Source organism: Ornithorhynchus anatinus, chromosome 15, assembly GCF_004115215.2.
Source record: "Ornithorhynchus anatinus isolate Pmale09 chromosome 15, mOrnAna1.pri.v4, whole genome shotgun sequence".
Taxonomy (NCBI): domain Eukaryota; kingdom Metazoa; phylum Chordata; class Mammalia; order Monotremata; family Ornithorhynchidae; genus Ornithorhynchus; species Ornithorhynchus anatinus.
Window position 1 is genome coordinate 16,125,627 of NC_041742.1, and position 22,477 is coordinate 16,148,103.

The window sequence follows — 22,477 nt, forward strand, 5'->3', positions numbered from 1 at the left end:
GACCAGTAATCAAAAGATTCCACAGGAAGCTTATTTCGAATTTTATGTCTCACTCCTCATTGTGGGGAGGGAATGTGTCTGTTTATTGTTATTTTGTGCTCTCCCAAGCATTTAATACCGTGCTCTGCACACAATAAGCACTCAATAAATATGACTGAATGAAATATGATTGAACCTGGTAAAAGGACTGCCTTTTACAGGGAGACCATTAACTCCAGAGAACCTGCAAATATTACATTTGAAGCTTTTTCTTTCTATCATAAACAGAGATGTTATTATTCTGGAGCAAAGATCAGAAATTAGGCAGTTCAAAAAAACCACCCGTTTCATGAATTACTGTAATCAAGTTTGATTCGTTGCCTGTGGATGTACATAATAAAGCACTTGAAAATACTCACTCACCTTATCCCTTCCTACCTCATCTCACTGCTCTCCTATTGCAACCCAGCCCGCGCACTTCACTCCTCTAATGCCAACCTATTGATCGTACCTCAATCTCGTCTATGTCGCTGGTGATCTCTTGCCCACGTCCTGCTTCTAGTCTGGAATGCCCTTCCTCTTCTTATTTCACGGATGACCACTCTCCTCTCCTTCAAAACCTTATTAAAAGCAGCATATTTCCTCCTCCTAGAGGCCTTCCCCAGCTAAGCCCTCATTTCCTCTTCTCCACTCTCTTCTGTGCTGTCCTTGCCCTTGGATTTTCCCCCTACATTCCCCCCTCCCTTAGCCCCATACCACTTGGGTATATAAGCATACTTTATTTATATTAATGTCTGTCTCCCCCTCTAGAATGTAAGACTGTAAGCCCAGTTTGGGCAGGGATTGTCTCTCTTTATTGTTGAATTGTACTTTTCAAGCACTTAGTACGGTGCCCTGCACACAGTAAGTGCTCAAAAAAATGACTGAATGAATGAATGAAGTACCTTGCGGGTAGGAACATGCCTATGAACTCTGTTATACTGTACTCTCCCAAGCACTGGGTACAGCGCTCCTTACTCAGTAAGCACTCCGCATAACTGATTGATTGTTTGCTTGGTTGATTAAAATAAAAGCTGGAACAAAAAAGGCAAAACATCCAGGTTTAAGTGCCTACGAGAATGAAAGATGTAGAAGAAAGCCAGAAGGACCACCCAAACCGAATTCACCAGAGGCCACTGTAACAGAGCCCCATGTCGATATTTAGGATGGGACTTTAGAATCACTGCTCTCCTGAGCCAAGACGAAGATTCAGAGTTTGGCAAATGCTCCTTATAAAGCAGCAAAAAAATGCAGGTCTTTAGCCCCCACCTAAGACCTCCAGCAGGAGATGACTCAGGAAAGGAAGTCAAGTTTCCAAGTTCCTAATAAGGAAGCTCCAGAGCAAGTTGTGAAGGAACTATCCAGAATCTTATCCAGAAATTCTTGACTGGGGAGGAGAATAGTAAAGTGGGATGAGAGGAGGCTGAGCTGATGAGCTAGGGCAGAAAGGATCGTGTCAATCAATAATCAATGCTATTTAGTGAATGCTCACTGTATCTAGAACACCGTACTGAGAAGTTGGTAGAGTATAACCCAACAGAGTTGGTGCCAAATTCGATCCGTGACTCCTCATCAACATTCCCAAAATTCTGAAGGAGGAAGGCTATAAAAAAGATTTGCTTGCAATACTGGGGATTTTAGAACCATAGTTATGTATCTTCATCCATGTCTCTTCTTTTTGTGTCTTCATCCTTTTTATGGTCTTTTTTAAGAGTTTACTATGTGTCAAACACTGTCCTAAGCACTGGGTAGATTCAAGTCGATTAGGTCGGACACAGTCTCTGTGCTTAATAAATATTGTTACTACTCTTACAATATACCTCTTGCCCAACAGTTTACATCCAAAGTTGATTAGCATCAGACTGCATTCCCATATTATCAAGATATTGCATGTGCACTGTTTAATCTCATACTAACTGAGAGAGGAAAGAATTTATAAATGTGGTCAATATTTGGGGCTCACAGTCTAAGAAGGAAGCAGCGTGGCTCAGTGGAAAGAGCACGGGCTTTGGAGTCAGGGCTCATGAGTTCGAATCCCAGCTCTGCCACTTGTCAGCTGTGTGACTGTGGGCAAGTCACTTAACTTCTCTGTGCCTCAGTTCCCTCATCTGTAAAATGGGGATTAAGACTGTGAGCCCCACGTGGGACAACCTGATTCCCCTGTGTCCACCCCAGCGCTTAGAACAGTGCTCTGCACATAGTAAGCGCTTAGCAAATACCAACATTATTAAGAAGGAGGGAAAATAGGAGAACTGAGGCACAGAAGAGTTAACTGACTTGCCCAAGGTCACACAGCAGAAAAGTGGAGGAGCTGGGATTAGAACCCCGGTCCTCTGTAGCCTAGGCCCATGCTCTTTCCACTAGACCACACTGCTTCCCCTTCTTTCCTCGCATGTCTATCACCGATATCTCACTGCACTTATTCTTGGATTGTGAATCCCTTGAATGTTTAATTCCTAACCATATACCTTTTCCTAGCAAGAAGTGGTGTGGCTTAGCGGATAGATCACGGTCCTGGGAGTCAGAAGTACCTGGGTTCTAATTTCAGCTCTGCCACATGTCCACTGTGTGACTTTGGGCAAGTCACTTAACTTTTCTGTACCTCGGTTACCCCATCTGGAAACATGGATTAAAACTGTAAACCCTATATGGGACAGGGACTGTGTCCAACCCAATTACCTTGTATCAATCTCAGCGCTTAGTACAGCGCCTGGCATATACTAAACACTTAACAAATAGCACGGTTATTATTATTATTATTATTATGAGTGCTCTGTCCAAAGTTGGTGCTTAATAAATATTATTACTATGCTTATAATACATCTCTTGCCTAACAGATTTACATGCACAGTTCATTACCATCAAATAGTATTCCCATATTATGAAGCTATTGCACAGGCAATGTTTAATCTCACACTAACCAGGAGAGGAAAGAATTTACAAATGACAAATGTGGTCAAGATAGACTATGACACAAACAACTGTTTTAAGCCAGTACTGAACTGTGAAGCTGAGCAGGAAGGGAGGACGCTGAGTTCTCCCAATGATGCTCTGCCACCAGTCGGTACTCAATCAATCAATCAATCATATTTATTGAGCGCTTACTATGTGCAAAGCACTGTACCAAGTGCTTGGGAGAGTGAACCATAACGGAGTTGGGAGAGATGTTTTCTACCCACCACGAGCTCATCAAATGCACGAATGAATGCCTACGTTCCAAAAGATTATCTGGCACTACTCCACTGCTTACCACAGAAGATATGGTGCAGTTACGAATAATCCGGCCCCACAGAACAAACCAAACACAATGAGATAAAAAAGTAAAATGTTCACTTTTCCTTCTCCCCCTTGACCATAACTGGGGCTCTGGGAAAACAGGCCCTAATGGCTCAATTTTAACCTCGAATTTGATGCCAAGATGAAACATTCTTGACCATTCAAATTAAATTTGATGCTTACTTCAGTCTACCTGTGTTAATAATGATGGTACTTATTAAGAACTCATTATATGCTAATCACTAGAGTAGCTGCAAGATAATCAGATCGGACCAACCCCTGTCCCTCAAGGAGACTAAGAGAGACGGAGAGGTGTTTTATCCCCATTTTACAGATGAGGAAACTGAGGCACAGAGGAGATAAGCGACTTAACCACGTGGCTTGCAAGTGGCAGAGCTGGTATTATAACCCAGGCTCCTGACTCCCTTTACCAAGCTCTTTCCATTAGGTCACGTTGCCTCTCAAGAACAAATTTCTTCCTCCCAGATTGTGAGCACCTATAGCATATAAAACACCATATTAAATGCTTGGAGAAGTACAAAAGAAACACAAGGCACACTCTCTGTCTACAGGGGGCTTACACTCGAACCAAGGAACAAGAATTTATTTTAACTCAACTCATTACATTCAACAGTAAATCCATCCAAGGATCCTGATCTCAAAGAACTTGAGAGTGACTTGAAAGTGAGAGAGTATCTGATGATGGATGTTAACGGTGCAGCATTAAAAATGTTTTCCAAATCTCTCACAGAATTAACATTCAGGCATGTTTTCCCTATTATCTTTTCTCCCAGTCTTAGATGAGAAATCCAGAGCTCATGTAAGTCACTTCCTGCGGATTCAAATGATTCAACACAAATGAAATCCGTTCTTTTGAAGAGGACAAAACCCAGTAAAAGACCTCCCAAGTTGAATGATTTATCATTTTTAAACTTTAATCAGCAGCACAAATCTACGAAATTTTCCTAAATTGATTTTCCCCCTTATCAAATATTAATGTTCTAGGCCTAAAATATTAAACTCTTGTACACTGGAAAAAAAATCTCCATCTGGCTCTTTCCATAATGATTCACTCCCTGAATGGAAAGAGGTAGGCGGTAAATTAAGTGAGGGTCTAATTTAAGGTAATGTGCTTTTGCGGCATATCGACTCTGCCAGAAAGCCTCATGCGATAGATATTTGCCTTTAAATTCTGCCAGAATGTTATGGAACTAGGTGATTACGAACACACAGAAATCGCCATCAAAATTTACCTTCATAGATAAATAGAGTCTTAGCAATATACCTCCTCGGTATTTTAGGTTGTGTTCAATCAATTAATCAGTCATATTTATTGAGGGCTTACTGTGCGCAGAGCACTGAAACTAAGAAGTCGGGAGAGTGTAATACATCATCCTGCCAACAAGGAGCTTACAGTCTGGGAGGGTAAACAAATATTAAAATAAGTTACGGATACAGACATAAGTTCTGAGTGTGGGATGAATAAAGGGTACAAATCCAAGAGCAAGAGTGATGCAGGAAGGAGAGGAAGTAGGGAAAATGAGGGCTTAGTTGGGGATGACTCTTGGAGGAGATGTGACTTTAATAATCGTCTCCACACCACATATAATCAAAAAGACTCATCTTAGGAAAAGCTCATACAACTAATGATCCGAGACTCACACAAACACCGTGAAGGCTTGATTCATTTCTGATGAGAAAAGCATAGGCGAAATGTAAGAAAAAAGCCATGAGTTGAAATGTCCAACGAGCCCTTCATCAGATATCACTTTATTATTAACAACTAATGAGGCCCGCTCACCTATATTTCTGTATGTTTTTGGTCATTCGATATTTAAAATTTTCTCAGATATATGCTGGATTTACCCTGGTAAAGGAAAAGAGTTCTGAGTTAATTCTATGGACACCACTGCAATTTCAAATTTATAATGTAAACGTTATAATAACGATTTCTGAAACTGGATTCGGAATATTTAGAGAATCCTCGGGTTCCAAAATTTCTGCTATCATGGGCATAAAAACATGGCAGTTGTTTGGAATATTGGTTGTCGAGTCTGGCCTCCGTCCCACGCAATACGTATACTTTACGCTGCGGTAGTAATAGTGGAAACGACAATATTTATTGAGTGCCCTCTGGGTGAAGCACCGTACTGAGCGCTTGGGGAGCACAAAACTGCCCACAGGGAAGTTGGACATAAAGCTATCTATCACAGACGAACCAGTAGAAACACTTGAAAGTACAACTGAAGAATAATCGGGTTACTGATAAAATTCACAGTCCCACGCAACCTCCTGTTTCAGAGAACAGAGTCCAACCGCACCGTTCACCACCTCCTCCAGGACCGCTGTCCACTCGTCAAATCCGTTTAGGAAGCCCACCTCCTCTGGGAAGCCGGCCCAGATTGATCCCTCTGCCCCTCACCCTCTATCCTCCCCCTCTCCCACTTCAGCACATCCGCTCCCCCTTCCCTCCCCATCGCCCTGACTCCCTCCCTCTCCTCTACCTGCCTCCCCGCCCCCCAGCACCTGTGGATATGCGTACATATTTATTATTCTATTGATTTTATTAATGATGTACATATATCTATAGTCCACTTGTTTTGCTTCGTTTTGTTGTCTCTCTCCCCCGTTTTCTAGTCTGTGAGCCCGTTGTTGTAGGGATTGTGTCTATTTGTTGCTGAATTATACTCTCCAATTGCTTAGTACAGTGCTCTGCACACAAATACGATTGAATGAATGAATCACCTAAACACTTGGGTAGCCATCCCCTCCCCCCAAAAAACAGCCAGTGGCACAGAGAAGTGAAGTGACTTGCCCCAGGTCACGCAGCAGGCCAGTGGCAGAGCTGGGGTTAGAATCCAGGGTCCTCTGACTTCCAGGTCTGAGCTTGTTCTAATTCACTGCTCCCTGATGGAGTTTCAATCGCATGCTTTGGCCAGAAGATGGTTGAGGCATCAGAGCCCGTTCTTCCGACGTAGTGAGCCTCTTTAGGCTTGCTGGCCCAAGTCAGCAGATAATTCTTCTCACCCTCACTGCCTGGCATACAACCGCTGAGTAAAACAGCTCAGGTTTTACTCAGCATGCAGTTTCTCAAGAATGAAGCCCTCTGCTCTAGGAAAACAAGGTGTATGTGGAGCAAAATACACGTCCCAGAGGAATTGCGTGTACTTTGTTTTTACCATTGGTATTTGTTAAGCACTTACTATGTACCAGGCACTGTACTAAGCGCTGGGGTAGATACAAGTTACTTAGGTTGGGCACTGTCCACATCCCACATGGGGCTCAGAGTCTTAATCCCCATTTAACATATGAGGTAACTGAGGCCCAGAGAAGTGAAGTGATTTGCTCAAGGTCACATGGCAGACAAGAGGGGGAACTGGGATTAGAACCCAGGTCCTTCTGACTCCCAGGCCTGTGATTTATCCACTAGGTCTCTCTGCTTCACTAGGCCATGCTGCTTCTCTTGGACTCCTGCAAAAGTCTTAATTCCCCCAGAGTTTGACGTTTATAGCTGCTTGGTTGGCTTCTGTCTGCCTCTTTCGGGTAAACAGGCTGAATCACCAGAAGAGGTTTAGTTATCTTTAAGGGATGATCACATCACCAAAATAGAACATTAAGCATCTCACCACTGAAGAATCATAAGGTCAATAAATAGCCTCAGTTTCACCCTTGGGGGAGGGCATCCACGAGATTTTCCTTTTCTTTGGCAAGTGATATGTTTTCTTAATAATTCTGAGCCTTAAATGACTACCCTTGAAAAAACATCAATCGTCTAATCGAACCAGAATAGGACTTAGACTCCAAAACAAAATAATAACAAGAGCAGCCAGACTTAATCTGCTTCGTGGAAGGTAAAAAAAAAAGGACTAGTTCCTTGTTTTTTAAAAAAGGTGAAAGCACCCAAAAAAACCATGTCCTCCATCATTTCAGTTTTATGATTCCAGAATTGAACACGTGGGTGTCCGCGATTGCTTATCCACACATTATCGCCATTTATTAAGCAATGACTCTGGGCTGCTTCTCGTTCACGTCATATAAAAAATTGATAGCGAGCTTTTAATTATTCATTCTAAATTAATATTACCAGATGTCACCATTCCATTTACTCAATTAATGGACATAAGGAACAAAAATCAAATATGCATCTCCATTTAATGTCTTAAATGGGTATCCAACCAGCCCACAGCAATGAGAGGCATGGGTGGCGTGCCTTGTTTTAACCCGCTTTAGCCCAATTGTTGTTTCAGAGTGGCTGATCAGAAACCTTGTGGATCACCACCCCTGACTGGGCAAACTGCCTTTAGAGGGGTGGTAAGCAGTGAGGGCATTAACAAACAGGCCACAGAACGGAAAGGTGGTTAAGGAGATAAAAACTCTTTAATCTGAAATAATAATAATGAGGGTATTTGTTAAGCGTGTACTATGTGCCAGGCACTGTTCTAAGGGCTGGAGTGAATACAAGGTTATCAGGTTGGACTCGGTCCCTGCCCCATGTGAGGCTCACAGTCATAACCCCCATTTTACAGATGAGGTAACTGAGGCACAGAGAAGTGACGGGACTTGCCCAAGGTCACACAGCAGACCGAGTGGCACAGCCGACATTAGAACCCAGGTCCTTCTGGCTCCCAGGCCCGTGCTCTCTCCACTACACCACCTGGGAGGAGGTCTAGCCCACAACTAGGACAACGTGTTGTGTGTCATTCTCTCTGTGGAACAGAACCGCCTCTGATAACTTTATATCTACGTCAGGGTATGGCATATATTAAGCACTTAATGAACGCCATAATTACCAGTCTCCAAAATCATTCAGCCCCTTTTCACCTCGGGTCGGTTTTCCAAAGAATACAGATGCTTCTCAGATGGTTCTTTTTCAGTGACCTTACGCGAGTCGATATGTTGAGATCCAGAAGGATTCTGGGAATTACCAGAGCCTCCTCACCCAGTCAAGAGCAGAGCCAGAGCTAGAATTAAGCCCCTGCACTCTGACACTGACATGAGGTCGTTTAGATAATAAACTTGCTTCTACTCACACCAATGTAAAACGATCTAGATATGAACGCATTATCAGGTGTTGGAACCCTGTAAAACACTCTGCACCTTTACCTCACCATTCCACAAATCCCTCTTGTGGGCAGGGAATGTTTCTACCAACTCTACTGTACTGCACTTTCCCAGGAGCTTAGTACAGTGCTCCGGACAGAGTACGTGCTCAATAAATACCACTGATTCACTGATTGAGCCATTACAAATCTCCAGGTGTTACCACAAGTCTTCCCAACTCTCTTCTCTACCATCTTCCCTGTAACCTGCCTCTCTAAAATGTGATTTTGCCTTCCTGTAACCCTGCCTCTTTACTCTCCATGATCTCCACAAACTTGAGGCCAAGGTTTTTGGGGAGCAGGCCTAATTCCCCACAGTGTCGAGGGTTCTAGTTGGGGAGGAAGGAGGGAAGGAGGAAGGGGAGAGGGCGAGGACCGACATGAAAACGAGCTTTTCGGGATCTTCTGTCTCTTGAGGTCAAGTTCCTAATGGCCAAATTTTCATTTTGAAATGGGGGGCAAGAGAATGGCAGGAATTTGGGGGGGGGGGCGGTTGGAGAGCGGGAAGAGGCTGGCTTCAAAGAGCTAACAGGATGGAAGCCGTCATTTTAAATCTTTACAACCCTTACGGGAACCTAGGTCTTGTCAGGGACTTGGGATCCTGCTGAGGAAGCCCCTCGAGGAGTTGACACCTACGACCCTGCTTTATCCCCCATGACTGGGGCACAATCCAGAATCCACCCAGCGGCTCTGAGGTTATCAGGGTACCCCTGGAGCGGGGCAGGGACAGGAGAAATGAGGCAGCAGACTAAGCCCAGTCTTGAGTGATGTTTCCTGCGACGTCCTGGTGGCCAGGAAGCTTGGCCCAAGGAGAGGTCGTCCAAAATGGCAGCCTTCCATCCTGTTAGAGCCTGACCCCTCACTCCGGGGCAGGGAGAAGTGTCGCTTCGAGGAGTCGAAGGATCCGACTAAACAATGCGGGAACCTCAACGACCAAACCCTCAGATTTGCAGCTCAACCAAAGGATTCTGTTGATCCCCAAACATTACAACAAAATAGAGTATTGGCCAATTCCTTTCTGGCTGGGTGGGAAATGGATTAGAACCATGTGAATTTGGGCCTCGCTTCTATGATGTTCGATTTTGCCCTTGAAGACTCACTCACCTACCAAAGATGTAAACTGCTTTTCACTGAAAAGCTTCTGCACTTTTCAAGGTTCGGAATAACGAACCGTCGAAACATGACTTGATGCTCAATGAAAACACAAGTTTTGGGAGGACTGAGTTTATGTTTTATAGTTACAGGAACTCATCTGTTCTTCTGGCTTTCAAATCTCCCTTCTGAGCTGGCAGCAAAGAGCATACTATCTGGCAATCAGAGGTCTGACACCTCTTCTGAAACTAATCAAGAGTTGAGCCTTATTTCCCTAAGAATTGTTTACTGGGTCTTCCAGTTATTACTCATCATAGGCCAAGTAATTTTTTCTAAATGGTATTTGTTAAGCCCTTACTCTATGCCACACACTGTACTAAACACTGGGGCAGATACAAGTTCATCGGTTGGACACGGTCCACGTCCCACATGGGGCTCTCAGTCTTTATCCTCATTTTACAGTTGTGGCAACTGAGGCACGGAGAAGTTAAGTCACACATTTACTCAAGTTGAGTAGTTTATTTCACTTTATTAGTTTATTTGTGTTCAGAGAATTAGCCCAAGTAAATAGAAGTCTAAGTATTGAATGGTGTGTCCCGAGATTGTATTTCCTTGAGGTGATCTTTGCTTGTTCCATAAATTGGTCTTCAGAACTGCAATTCTTTTCCCCCTCAACACTGTCCTTTCACTCAAAAATGAACAGATCCACTGATCTTTGGCACAACTACTAAGCATTTCAAGTTGGACAGTGATGCTCCTTGAGCTCTGAGATAAAATTGTAGTGATAAATACAGACACCTAAGCCATGAAAGTGGATCATTTAGGGCTGTGCTTGAGTTCAAACTTTAGATTAACCCCCAGAAGCTCAGAAGAAACTACATATGCACATTGGCTGATCTTTTCTTCCCCATCAAGAAAGTTCATGCTGATTGAATAGCTACCAAAATATAAAAATGGGGGTCAATTTTCTAGGATCTTTCAGGAGAATGTGATTGCTACTCAGAACTGAGCTTAATGAATCAATCGATCATATTTATTTAGCACTTACTATGTAGAGAGCGCTGTACTAAGCGCTTGGGAGAGTACAATATGACAGAGTCGGTAGTTGAGTTACCCACCCACAGGAGGCTTACTGTCCTTAGTTAAGAACCTGAAAGGTCAATGTGCAACATCACTTCTCTAAGTGCTAAACCTAAGATAAAGATAAATAGCCTCTCCCTGATTCTGGTGTAAGTTTTCAGGGTGAGTGACTTGGCAACTTCCCGCGTCAATTGGTTTAAGCGTAAATCTTCCTGGGCTTCTGTAGCTTAGAAGTCCACATTGTCACCTGCAGTTAAGCTGCATAAGAGATTTGAATATCTGAGTAATCAAAACTGTCAGCTTCTATCCTCCTCTCTCAGATCCCCTAATTCTACACTCTGGGAGCTTTTGAACAGAAAACCCAAGTGGGATGGAATGACACGAATTCTAGCCAACATCAATGACTTTGTTTCTTTTTCAGCTGCTAACAAGTCTGGACTGGAGGTAGAAGAACCCAGGAACTCTAAGAATACAGGAGTGTATATTGGTAATCTTTCTTTTTATTGAAAAATTATCATTTGATTTTTACATTCAATTCCTGCTAACAGTTTTTCGGGGGGGGGGGAGGGCAAATTGGTTTTGGTTAAGTACCTTACATGAGAAGCAGCATGGCTTAGTGGCAAGAGCACGGGCCCGGGAGTCAGAGGACATGGGTTCTAATCATGGCTCCAACACCAATCTACTGTGTGACCTTGGGCAAACCCCTTAACTTCTCTGTGCCTCAGTGACCTCATCTGAAAAATAGAGATTAAGACTGTGAGCCCCATGTGGGGCAAAGTGATTACCTTGTATCTACCCCAATACTTAGAACAGTGCTTGGCACATAGTAAGTGCTTAACAAATACCATTATTATTATTAAATGTATGATTAAGACAAAATGCTTCACTAAGGAGACAAGTGAGATTACTAACTCTGTGGGACAGAGATTGTTTCAATCTATCTTGAATCTACCCCAGTGCTTGGCATATAGAAAGTCCTTAATAAATGCCTTAACTATCATTATTATAATAAGGTAGAATGCTTCAGAGAACATTTCAGTGGAGGGCCATCTTTCACTTTATGAAATATTGGTTAGAACAGTAACTGAATACTGCTTGATGAACTGCAGACTGATGATGCAAATTTTTTAAAATCTACCAATTATTTCTATCAAAACTGGGCTAGAATTTCAAAAGGTAAAGAATCACCTCCCACTTGCTCCTGACCCTCTCATTCAACCACAACTTTCTAACCAAGTAGAATAACTTTACCTACCAGAATAGGCAGGTGAACCCTGAAGAGAACTTGACTTTTAGCATAACAACACGTTAACGCCGAGCACATCGGGAAATGAGAGTGGGGAAGTCACCTATCACTGTTGAGCAGTGATTTTGTTAAAATCACAGGGCAGCAGGAAGGAAGATGCTTCTTCTTCAAAGGTTAAATTCTGACTTTCAGGCACAAAGTTGAACCACTAAAAAAGCAATGCATTCACATATACCCCCCAACTAAGCACACCTCAACCCAGCCCAAATGACACTTATAAAGAAAGTCACAAGTCCTTATTTAATTGACTCCACAACTGGAGAGCAAAACTGGTTCTGTTTTAAAAACAATTTGAGTGATTATTTTTTTTTTGCATGCACTCCTTTAAGCAACCAACTCCAACACGAGATTTTGCTTGGCTCAACAGGAAGAACTGCAATTTCAGCCAGCAACTCGGTGAGCCCCTATAAATATCAACTTGCAATGGCTACAGCAGACCGCATCCAGAACCAGGACCCCTTGTGCAAAGCACGACAAGGGAATTATCATTCTTGAAACTATCACAAACACGACACCCTTTCCACTGTACGTTTCTGCAGCACCGAAACCACTGATCCTCAAGCTATCATAAAGGGTGACCTTCCAAAGATCAAAACCAAAAGACAGGGCACTGTGCTCAAGGTGGAGAATAATCAGTGGAATGCATTCAATCACTGAACAGTTATTGCTATCTATGACCTATTTATAGCAACCAGATTTCACAGCTTGGATAAATTCAAGCACGCACATCATCCAAGATGATAAACTTCTAAGAGAAAGACAAACAGAATTCAGTCCCAACCAAATCTCTCACAGTTGAGTTCTGTATTAAAACCCTAATGATCAGGATCAAGTTGTTGGTATCAATAATTGGAAAGGCAGTTGTTTCTGAATTTCTTCTGTACACCAATGGATTCTTTATCCCTTTGAAAGTATTTTTACCTATCTAAATATTTATATAAACATTTTATAGGTATGCATGTATATCTAGATATCTATTTATAGATACAGATATAAATTGTTATATATATTCATATATATATATACTTGAAGAGAGAGAGAGAAAATAAGAGCTCTTGGTTCTGGATGTCCTTTGGGGAAAACACACTTTGCCCCATCTCTAAAAGAGGAAGGTAGGTCCAGAAAGCACCTACCCAAATCCTCATGGAATGTCCTGAAAGAATCCAGGCTGGGAATATCTTCCATGCCATTTGACTTGTCTGCCCATCAGGAAAAATCAAATCTTGCTCCGGGGTGAAGCCACTACATCCACTTGTGGGGAATAGAGGGAAGACAGGGCATCCAAAGATGCATAAAGGAGAAAGAGAATTCTCTTTTCACTTACCCCTGCAAAACACGCACATGCAAAGTCTCATACACACCCAAGATAGGTAATCTTTGGACTATGACTTTGAACTTCATAAGGTGGCATAATATACTTCTATGACCAAGGGGCGGGGAACTAGCTGTCCAAACTTGGCCAGCTCAATGAGTGGTGCTCCCAATGTCAATTTTTCATCAATGGAGGTTGGATGGGCCACTTAGCTCCTACCAAATTGGCTGGTAGGTTCGGCATTGGGTACCACTGCAGGAAAGCTGAGCCCGTTGTTGGGTAGGGATTGTCTCTATTGCTGAATTGTACTTCCCAACCACGTAGTACAGTGCTCTGCACACAGTAAGAGCTCAATAAATATGACGGAATGAATTTTACACTTGCTCATTCCCCTTTTCTTTCTTCCTCCTCTCTGTAATCTACTTTAGTGTCTGTCTCTTCCACTAAATTGTAAGTTCCTTGAGGGCAGTGATCGTGTCCACTAATTTTTTGGACTCTCCCAAGCACTTTATACAGTGCTCTTCACACAGTAGTACAGTGCTCTGCACACAGTAAGCGCTCAATAAATACGATCGAATGATTGAATGAATGATGAAAACTTCTTGAGGGCAGGGATTATGCCCATTAACTCTACAGTACTTTCCATGGGGCTTAGCACAGTGTTCTGTAGAAAGCAAACTATACACTCCTCCAAGGCAGGGATCATGTCTATCAACACTACTGGTAGAATTTAACCGTCTACACAAAGTACACCATCAACTCTTTGAGGGCAGGGATTATGTCTTACGACTCTTTGTACTCTCCCAAGTGCTCAGTACAGTGCTCTGCACCCAGCAGGGGGTCACTGAATACTACTGACTGCCTGCTTTTATCATAGTTGCTGGCCCTCCATAATAATAATAATAATAATGATAATAATAGTAATGGTATTTATTAAGCACTTACTACATGCCAGGCACTGTACTAAGCACTGGGGTGGATGCAAGAAAATCAGGTTGGACGCAGTCCTTGTCTCACATAGGGTTCACAGTCTCAATCCCCATTTTACAGATGAGCTAAGTGAGGCACAGGGAAGTGAAGTGACTTGGCCAAGGTTACAGAGCAGGCAAGCGGCAGAGCTGGGATTAGAACCCACGACCTTCTGACTCCCAGGCCCGAGCTCTATCCACTACGCCTTGCTGCTCTGTAACCCAAATCTCCCATTATATAGAGAGAACACACTCTGCAAACAGAAGAAAGCATGAGCGGAGATGGGTCTCTCGAATTCCCTCGAGCGAGCGATCTCAGATACTGCTCCTGGGACCCAACCGAGGCTCATTGATCAGTTGGGTCAATGTGACTTAGCCTTCGAAGACCGCAACTGAGCTCGTGTGTTTGTATCTACCCTGACGCTCACTCCGCGGCTCAGTATAGAGTGAATGCTTCAGAAATACCGAAACTAAATACCAGGAGAGATGTCTCCAACCCCGGCCACCCGTGTGGACGCGACCAGATGATGCGGATTCCCCCCTTGCCGGTAGGAAGAGCTGGAGGTCCCCTGATCCCGGCCTTTTCCCGGAGCTGGAGATGGAGTGAAGCGCCCGCTTAATCAAGATGTCCCCAGAGAGTGGAAGAGGGTAAAGTTGGCATCCCTGTCCTCTATCCGTCTGTTCATTGTGGGGTTAGAAACACGAAAGCAGAACCTTTAATTGCAGCACCGTCTCATGCCTCACCTCAGGATCCATCAGCCGGTGGTATTTATTGACCGTATACTGTGTGTACAGCACCGGAGTGGTTGGCCCACAGTAAGAGCTTAACAAATATCACTATTATGATCCTTAATTATTATCACTCTGCGCGTGGGAGAGTACAGTGCAACTTAGTGCATAGATAACGACCAAGGCTACCATACTGTACCCCCCAAAGTGCATTGCACAGTGCTCTGCACACAGTAGACGCTCAATAAATACCGTTGATTGATTGGTTGATTCGACGGTTTCCATTTCTTGAGTTCTGGAGCGAGATGGCCATCAGAGGGCCGTTTGGCATTTCCCTCTTCTCCAAGAGAAGGTTTGCGATTGGGGCGTTTAACCTCCTCCCCCCTGCGATCTCCTCCTCGCGTCTTTTAGCTTCCCTCTTCAACGCTTTCTTTAACCTTGACTGCCCCCAAACGCCAAAGCCCCCAAGAAATCGTTATCTGTACCTGGCGGCTCAATTCATCCCGATTCTGTCGTCCACATGGATCTTTCCCCCAGTGAATCACACATCCCGGAAAAGATTCACCTGACTTCAACCCTGCCTTCTTAGACGCATTGAACCAACTTTCCCATCATCCGGTTGGTTCTCTCTAGAATCCATCTGATACCCCATTCGGTTAAGGGAGGAAATGAAGGATCACAGTTTGAAGAACTGGTCTCCCAGGCAACAGCATTAGTAACCCCAAGGTAGGTAGGGAATCTTTACACAGAAGAGAGACGCATTCTTACAAGGTTGGTAGGTGTTAACCCCAGGAAGATACTTTATGTGTTTACGGCTGTGGTTTTTGAGTGTAAACTTCCGACTGGCAGACTTCACATAGGAGCGTTGTCGGATCAAAACCGAACAGCACTAAGGAATGAAGGGAATGAAAATGGCAACTTTCTGATGAAAAAAGAACTATCCAGAGGCTGGGAGCTCAGAATTGTTATGCTTCAAGCTCTTAAGGGAAAAACGGAAATGCGAGTCACTGCAAAAACGCCGAGAAATATGGTAGCTTTTGATCACGGCAGCGCATCGGGAGATAACATTAGGACACCTTTAGAAGCGAAGACTGAACGGTTAAGGAATGCTGGAGTGAGTAGTGAGAGGGTTATTGCCTTTATGAGCCACAGATAATGGTTTTACCTGTTCCTCTGTACTTCAATGATAGGAGGACGCTCTTACTGGTGTTTCTCGGACTATAAATATCCCATCCCTTCAGAGAATTTAGCCAACTTCAGTGTTTACTACATTGTGGCCTAAAGACATCAGCAGCTTTTACATTTTCTCAGGACCATATCATACAGGCTAAACAAATATTTAGGAGGAGAAGGCAGTTATTTAACAGTCGGACCCTACTCCAATCTGCGTGTTTGCCAGCAATGTCAAGACAAGTCATTTCTTTAAAGCTTTAGTCCCATTTTCATATGAGTTTCTCCCACTGACACTTAATGTAATTATACATACCACAGTTTGGTGATTCACTTGAATTACTTCATCCCCAGCATGAATCTTCTTACACCGATCTGCAGGGGACTGAAGTAAACACAAAAGAAATGATCAAGAAGGATATTTTTGCCGGTTGTCACCTCTCCCTTTCAAGATCCCGGCACCTAACGGCTATAAATCCCAGCACATATTTAATTATGTTCCCCGGGGAACATACTAGAGTAAAAATGACTTGTAAAATTTCACCTGTTGTATCCCCTGTCCCTGAAAAACACCTTCGTTAGGTGGTGGTAATATAAGAAAAATACTTAACGAGATATAGAGTATTGTTTGCTCAGCGTTTACTGTGTGTCAAGCACTGATCTAAGCATGGAGATAGATGCAAATTAATTTAGCCAGACACGGTCCCTGCCCCTCAAGGGACCGTCTAAGTGGAGGGAGAATATGTATTGACCCCCCATTATACAGTTCTTTCATTCAATCATATTTATTGAGCGCTTAGGGTGTGCAAGGCACCGTACAAAGCACTTGAAAGAGTACAGTGTAACAATAAACAGACACACTCCGTCTAGCTACCCCAGTGCTTAGCACAGTGCAAGAACTTAACAAATTATTCTATTATACATAACCTGTTTCTAAGGCATTCTTTTAGGGGGCAAATGGTAATGGCACTTATTATAGGGCCCCACTTCTTTTCCCTTAAAAAGTTATTTATTGATACGAATGTCTGTCTCCCACTCTTAGCTCACTGTGGGCAGGGAATGTGACTCTTTATTGTTATACTGTACTCTCCCAAGCACTCAGTACAGTGGTCTGTACACAGTAAGAGCTCCATAAATACAAGTGAATGAAGTTCTCGGTGCCTGACATATTACAGCTACCAATCCTTGTTTCTCGTGGGCAGGAAATGCACAAATCTACCTGTAATCAATGTCATTTGCATGGTTTGATCTTCTTCATTTCATATAAATCATTCAAATGAGCTCCGATAAATGAACACTTTCAAAGGCGCACACAGGTGTGATCGGTGCCCAGGCTTTGAAGACTAGATGACTCAATTGCTGCTTCATTGAATCACTAATAGTTTCAATAACTTGAGGGCAGGGAACTTATCTACATCTTCAAAGCCTTATTAAAAGTACATCTCCTCCAAATGGACTCTCCCCCTGTTAAGCTCTCATTTTTCCCTATTCCTTCCCCTTTTCTACCTCACCTATTCACTTACATCTGGACCATTTAAGCGCTTGATATTCACCCCACCCTCAGCTCCACAGCATTGATTGAGTTCTCAATAGATTCCATTTCTTGCTTGTTCGACTGTTCTCTCTCAAGTACTTAGTACAGAGCTCTGCTCAAAGTAAGTGTTCAATATATTCCACTGAATGATGGATCTATTGTTCTGAATACTTAGATCGGTGCTCTCCCTCATCATCAAGAGCACAATAAATGCCTTAGATTGAGTAGCAAATTAAATGAAGAGAAGGCATGGGGGGAGGGGAGGGGGGAGGGAATCAACATTCTAGGCCAATACTATTCTGATGAGCTCAAAGTTTTAGCCTGAAGAAAAGAGTGTGGGATTCTAGGATCGGCTCTGTCAGTGGCCTGCCCTGTGACCTCAAGCAAGTCGCTTAATGACTCTGGGTCTCATTTTTCTGAAGAGTGAAATGGGGCCAACACCACCTGCTCTCCCTATCTTACAGGGACGCTTTGAGGGTGAAAAAGAGACGATTGATAAGAAAGCACCATAGATTATGGATGCGTAGGCAACATGGAAGCAATACAAGGTGCCATTAGATAACTTTTAACGCTATTTAATCTTTCCTCTCTCCCATAGGGGACATAAAAAGACTAGAGAGCAAAAAATGAGTCATTCCAAAAAAACTATAGAAAAAGAAGACTTCGGGATATTTCATCCCATTCTCGTGGCTCTCCTTGAAGCTCTTACGATCCATTTTCTATTCCAGAATTTGTATCCTTTCAGTTGCTAGGTTGGTTGAATAACGACTACTTTCTTACACCGATGTCTATGTAGGTTGCCTTTCCTTTAATACCGGTGAAAAAATCCCTCTCAGACCCTCCAAGAAGCGGCTTAGGATGGGTCAAATTTCCATGACTGATGTGGTTGTAGCTGATTGGAATTCTGTCTATTTGGGGCTCTATCTGTTAAGGAAGGGGTAAAGGAAGAGGTGAAGTGTATCAGAATGCAATATTAATATATAGTGTGCGCACTGCTTTGGAGTTGCACTTTTAATAAGCCGGAGTAGTGTGGCTTAACGGATATATCGGGGCCTGGAAGTCAGAAGGAGCTGTGTTCTCATCCCGACTCCACCACTTCAATCAATCAGTCAATCAATTGCATTTATCGAGCGTTACCTGTGTGCAGATGACTTTACTAAGCGCTTGGAAGAGTACAGTGTAACAGGATTAGGAGATGCGTTCCTTGCCCAAAATGAGTTTATGGTCCAGAGATGGAGACAGACATTAATATAAATAAATAAATTGCAGACAGGTACACAAGTGCTGTGGGTAAGTCATTTCACTTCTCTGTGCCTCAGTTTGCTCATCTGTAAAACGGGGATTAAGACTGTGAGCCCTGTGGGGGACAGGTACTGTTTCTAACCTCATTAAGTTGTATTCACCCAGTGTTGAGTAGAGTGCCTGGCACATAGTTAGCGCTTAACAAATTCCAGAAAACAATTGAGTCAATTCATAAAAATGCATTCCTATTGATACTTTTAAATTATATCTAGTAACTTCTCTCAAATTCAGTCCTATGAGTGCTTCTTTTTCCTTTCTTCCTCCATCTCTCTCTTTCTCTCCTTTAAGGTATACTAATTCTAACAAGCACCACCAAGATACATAAAAGCCTGAAGAAAAATAAGCCTGCTGGAATAAGAAGAACCATTTTGAATAAAGTGGGGAGATTTAGGCACCAAAGGACCTTTTTTTTCATCAATGGAATCCATTCAATAATGAAGTGTTCTAAACTGAAGGAAACATCATGAATGGACAATGAAGAGCTGAGCTACAGGCAGCAGAGCACAATGCAAGTGTGGAGAATAATCTTGCACTGACCAATTGCGTGAAATCCCTTCTCGCTTTCATTTCTGAATTTCCATGAGACTGGGATGCTCATTTTTTTTTCTGATTGGTTTTGTTAAAGTGCTTATTATGTGCCAAGCACAATTGAGATATAAGGCTGTGACACTGGGTCCAATTCCTGCCCCACACAGGGCTCTAAAAAAAAAAAAAATCAATGAGTCCTGCTTATTGAGTGCTAACTGTAAGCAAAGCACTGTGCTTGGGGAAGTACAGAACTACAGAGTTGATAGATACGGTCCCCACCCACGAGGAACTCACAGTCTAGAAGAGAAGAGAGGAGATCCTCATTTTACAGATGAGGAAACTGAGGTTCAAAGAGGTCAGAAGATTTGTTCAAGGTCACACAGCAAGCCAGGAGCAGAGTTGGATTAGAACTCAAGTCTCCTGAGTCTCAATCCTGTGCTCTTTCTCCTAGGCTACACAGCTTGAAAAGACAAAGCTGCTTGCCTCCCACATGCTCATTAGGTCTTGTAGTAACTGAACTAGTGCTAACGGTTATAAAACCTGTTATACTTGCCAAACTGTAAACTCCTTAAGGGCAGAGAGAGCATCTACTAATCCCAATTACACTCTCCCAAGCACCCAGTACAGTGCTCTGAACACAGATGGTGCTCAGTAAATGCTATTAATGGACTGTCTTACCAGAACTCTGCCATACCGTGACTTACTCATAACCCTAGTGTACCGAGAAACAAGCAAAAAGTACGGCAGCACCTTTCAAACAGCCATTACGAAGAACCAATACAGTGAGTGTAAACTTTCTTTTTTTTACGGTATTTGTTAAGAGCTTACTATGTGCCAAGCACTGTTCTAAGTGCTGGGGCGAGGGGGCGGGAATACAAGGTTGTCCCACGTGGGGCTCACAGTCTTAATCCACATTTTACAGATGAGGTAACTGAGGCACGGAGAAGTTAAGTGACTTGCACAAAATCACACAGCTGACAAGTGGTGGAGTAGGGAATTAGAACCCATGACTTCTGATTCGCAAGCCCGGGCTCTTTCCACTGAGCCTCGCTGCTTCTCCAAACTTCTCTATTCTTCTCTAAACTTCAAGACTTTCGTTAGTTGTTTAAACAACTGGTAACTGAAGTGGGCAGGGTGGTCTAGTATTCCTTCATTCATTCAATAGTATTTATTGAGCGCTTACTATGTGCAGAACACTGTACTAAGCGCTTGGAATGTACAAATCGGTAACAGAGACAGTCCCTGCCCTTTGACGGGCTTACAGTCTAACTGGGGGAGACGGACAGACAAGAACATGTACACTTATGTACAAATGTAATATATTCAATTGCATCCTCCTACTTGTAATATACTTGGTGCCTTCCTATACTGTACCGTAAATTCCTTGAAGTCACAGATCATATCTAGTAACTCTGCTGTCCTTTCCCAAGCGGCTAGTATAGTGCTCGGCCTAGAATAAGCGCACACTAAATACTACTGATTGATTGGGGCAGCGGCTGGTCTTAGAAAAATCTCATTTTCCACTTAAATTGATGCCCATTCCCAGAGCTAATTACGGTTCGATACTCACATTTTCTGTTGTTCCCGTGATTACATGGAGACCATCGTATGTTGATTTTATGTACATGCCCTAAGAGAAAGACACCATCAGAAAGGATTTGTAAAGTTTGGGGAAAAAAATCTCATTCACATATATCGCTCACAAAATCCAAACAATGAATAAAAACCAGTGGGACCTATATGCCTTGAATACCGTCTGTCCTACTGGAAAGAACAGGTGATAGAGAGCTGGTAGACTTGGGTTTTAATAATAATAATTAATAATAATAATTGTGGTACTTGTTAAGCATTTACTATGTGCCAAGCAGTGTACTAAACTCTGGGGTAGGCACAGAGTAACTGAGCGGGACACAGTCCCTGTCTCACATAGCATCCCCAGACCTGGGAGTCAGAAGGACCTGGGTTCTAATCCCGGCTCCGCCACTTGTCTGCTTTGTGACCTTAGGCAAGTCACTTCACTTCTCTGGGCCTCAGTTAACTCATCTGTAAAATGGGGATTAAGACTGTGAGCCCCATGTGGGACGTGGACTGCGTCCACTTAAAACTGCACTGGGATTAGGACCCCGGTCCTTCTGACGCCCAGGCCCGTGCTCTATCCACTATACCACACTGCTTCTCTAACCTAGACCTGCTATATTACTGGCTGCTGTGTGTTTATCTGTATAATGGGGCAAGACACCACCACCCTCCAAGGATGTGGGCAGGGAATTTATCTGTTTATTGTTGTTTTGTACTCACCCAAGCGCTTAGTACAGTGCTCTGCACACAGTAAGTGTTCGATCAATACAAATGATTGATTGATTTGAAGGGACCAAATATCATCGAAGGGGCAGTTTGCAATTTGATGTATGGTGAGTGAGTCCAAGTTGAATCATAATTATAGCATTTATTAAAAACTCTCCATGGACTGAGCACTGATCTAGCTACAAGAACATCAGATCAGGCAACAGTCCCGGTCCCATAGGGGCTCATTTATAGATACCCATTGTACAGATGAGGAAACTGAGGCAAAGAAAAATGGCTTGCTGTGGGCAGGGAACGTTCCTACCAACTTCACTGTACTGTCCTCTCCCAAGTGCTTAGTATAGTGCTCTGATTGCTAGTTCTCCCAATCTTCCCATGAGGGCCCATGCCTTCCTCCTCTTAGACCCAGAGCCCTCCACTTGGCCAGATTTCCCTTCCAAAGCCACGATATTATTTTTCTCTGGAATATTTTTTGAGGTACTATTCTCAAAGAGGCTACTTGACATTTCTCTCTTGTTTCTGAATAATATTAGTGGCGGCTTTGCAATATTTGAGAGGGCTTAGTGGAAAAAGCATAAGCTTGGAAGTCAGGAGACCTGAGTTCTAGTCCTGGGTCTGCCACTGGCCTGTTGTGTGACCTTCGGCAAGTCACCTAACCTTTCTAGGATGAAAATACCGGCTCTCCTTCTTAGAGAATAAGCCTTGTAGTCTTCTCTGCATTCTGTTCCCCTTCATCAAGGAGAGTTTCCAGAAATATCC

The 22,477-nt window shown here is 43.2% G+C and overlaps 1 protein-coding gene across 6 annotated transcripts in view; it reads right to left on the reverse strand.

Moving 5' to 3' along the window:
• The window catches only part of CNKSR2 (connector enhancer of kinase suppressor of Ras 2), a 212,742-nt gene that overhangs the window by 103,045 nt on the left and 87,220 nt on the right, over positions 1-22,477 (reverse strand). For all 6 annotated transcript variants that reach the window (XM_029079730.2, XM_029079728.2, XM_029079732.2 and 3 more), the window contains exons 7-8: positions 20,985-21,044; positions 16,367-16,435 (exon numbers count right to left, since the gene is read on the reverse strand). In XM_029079730.2, the coding sequence (XP_028935563.1) occupies positions 16,367-16,435; positions 20,985-21,044 (129 nt within the window). The remainder of the gene's footprint in view (positions 1-16,366; positions 16,436-20,984; positions 21,045-22,477) is intronic.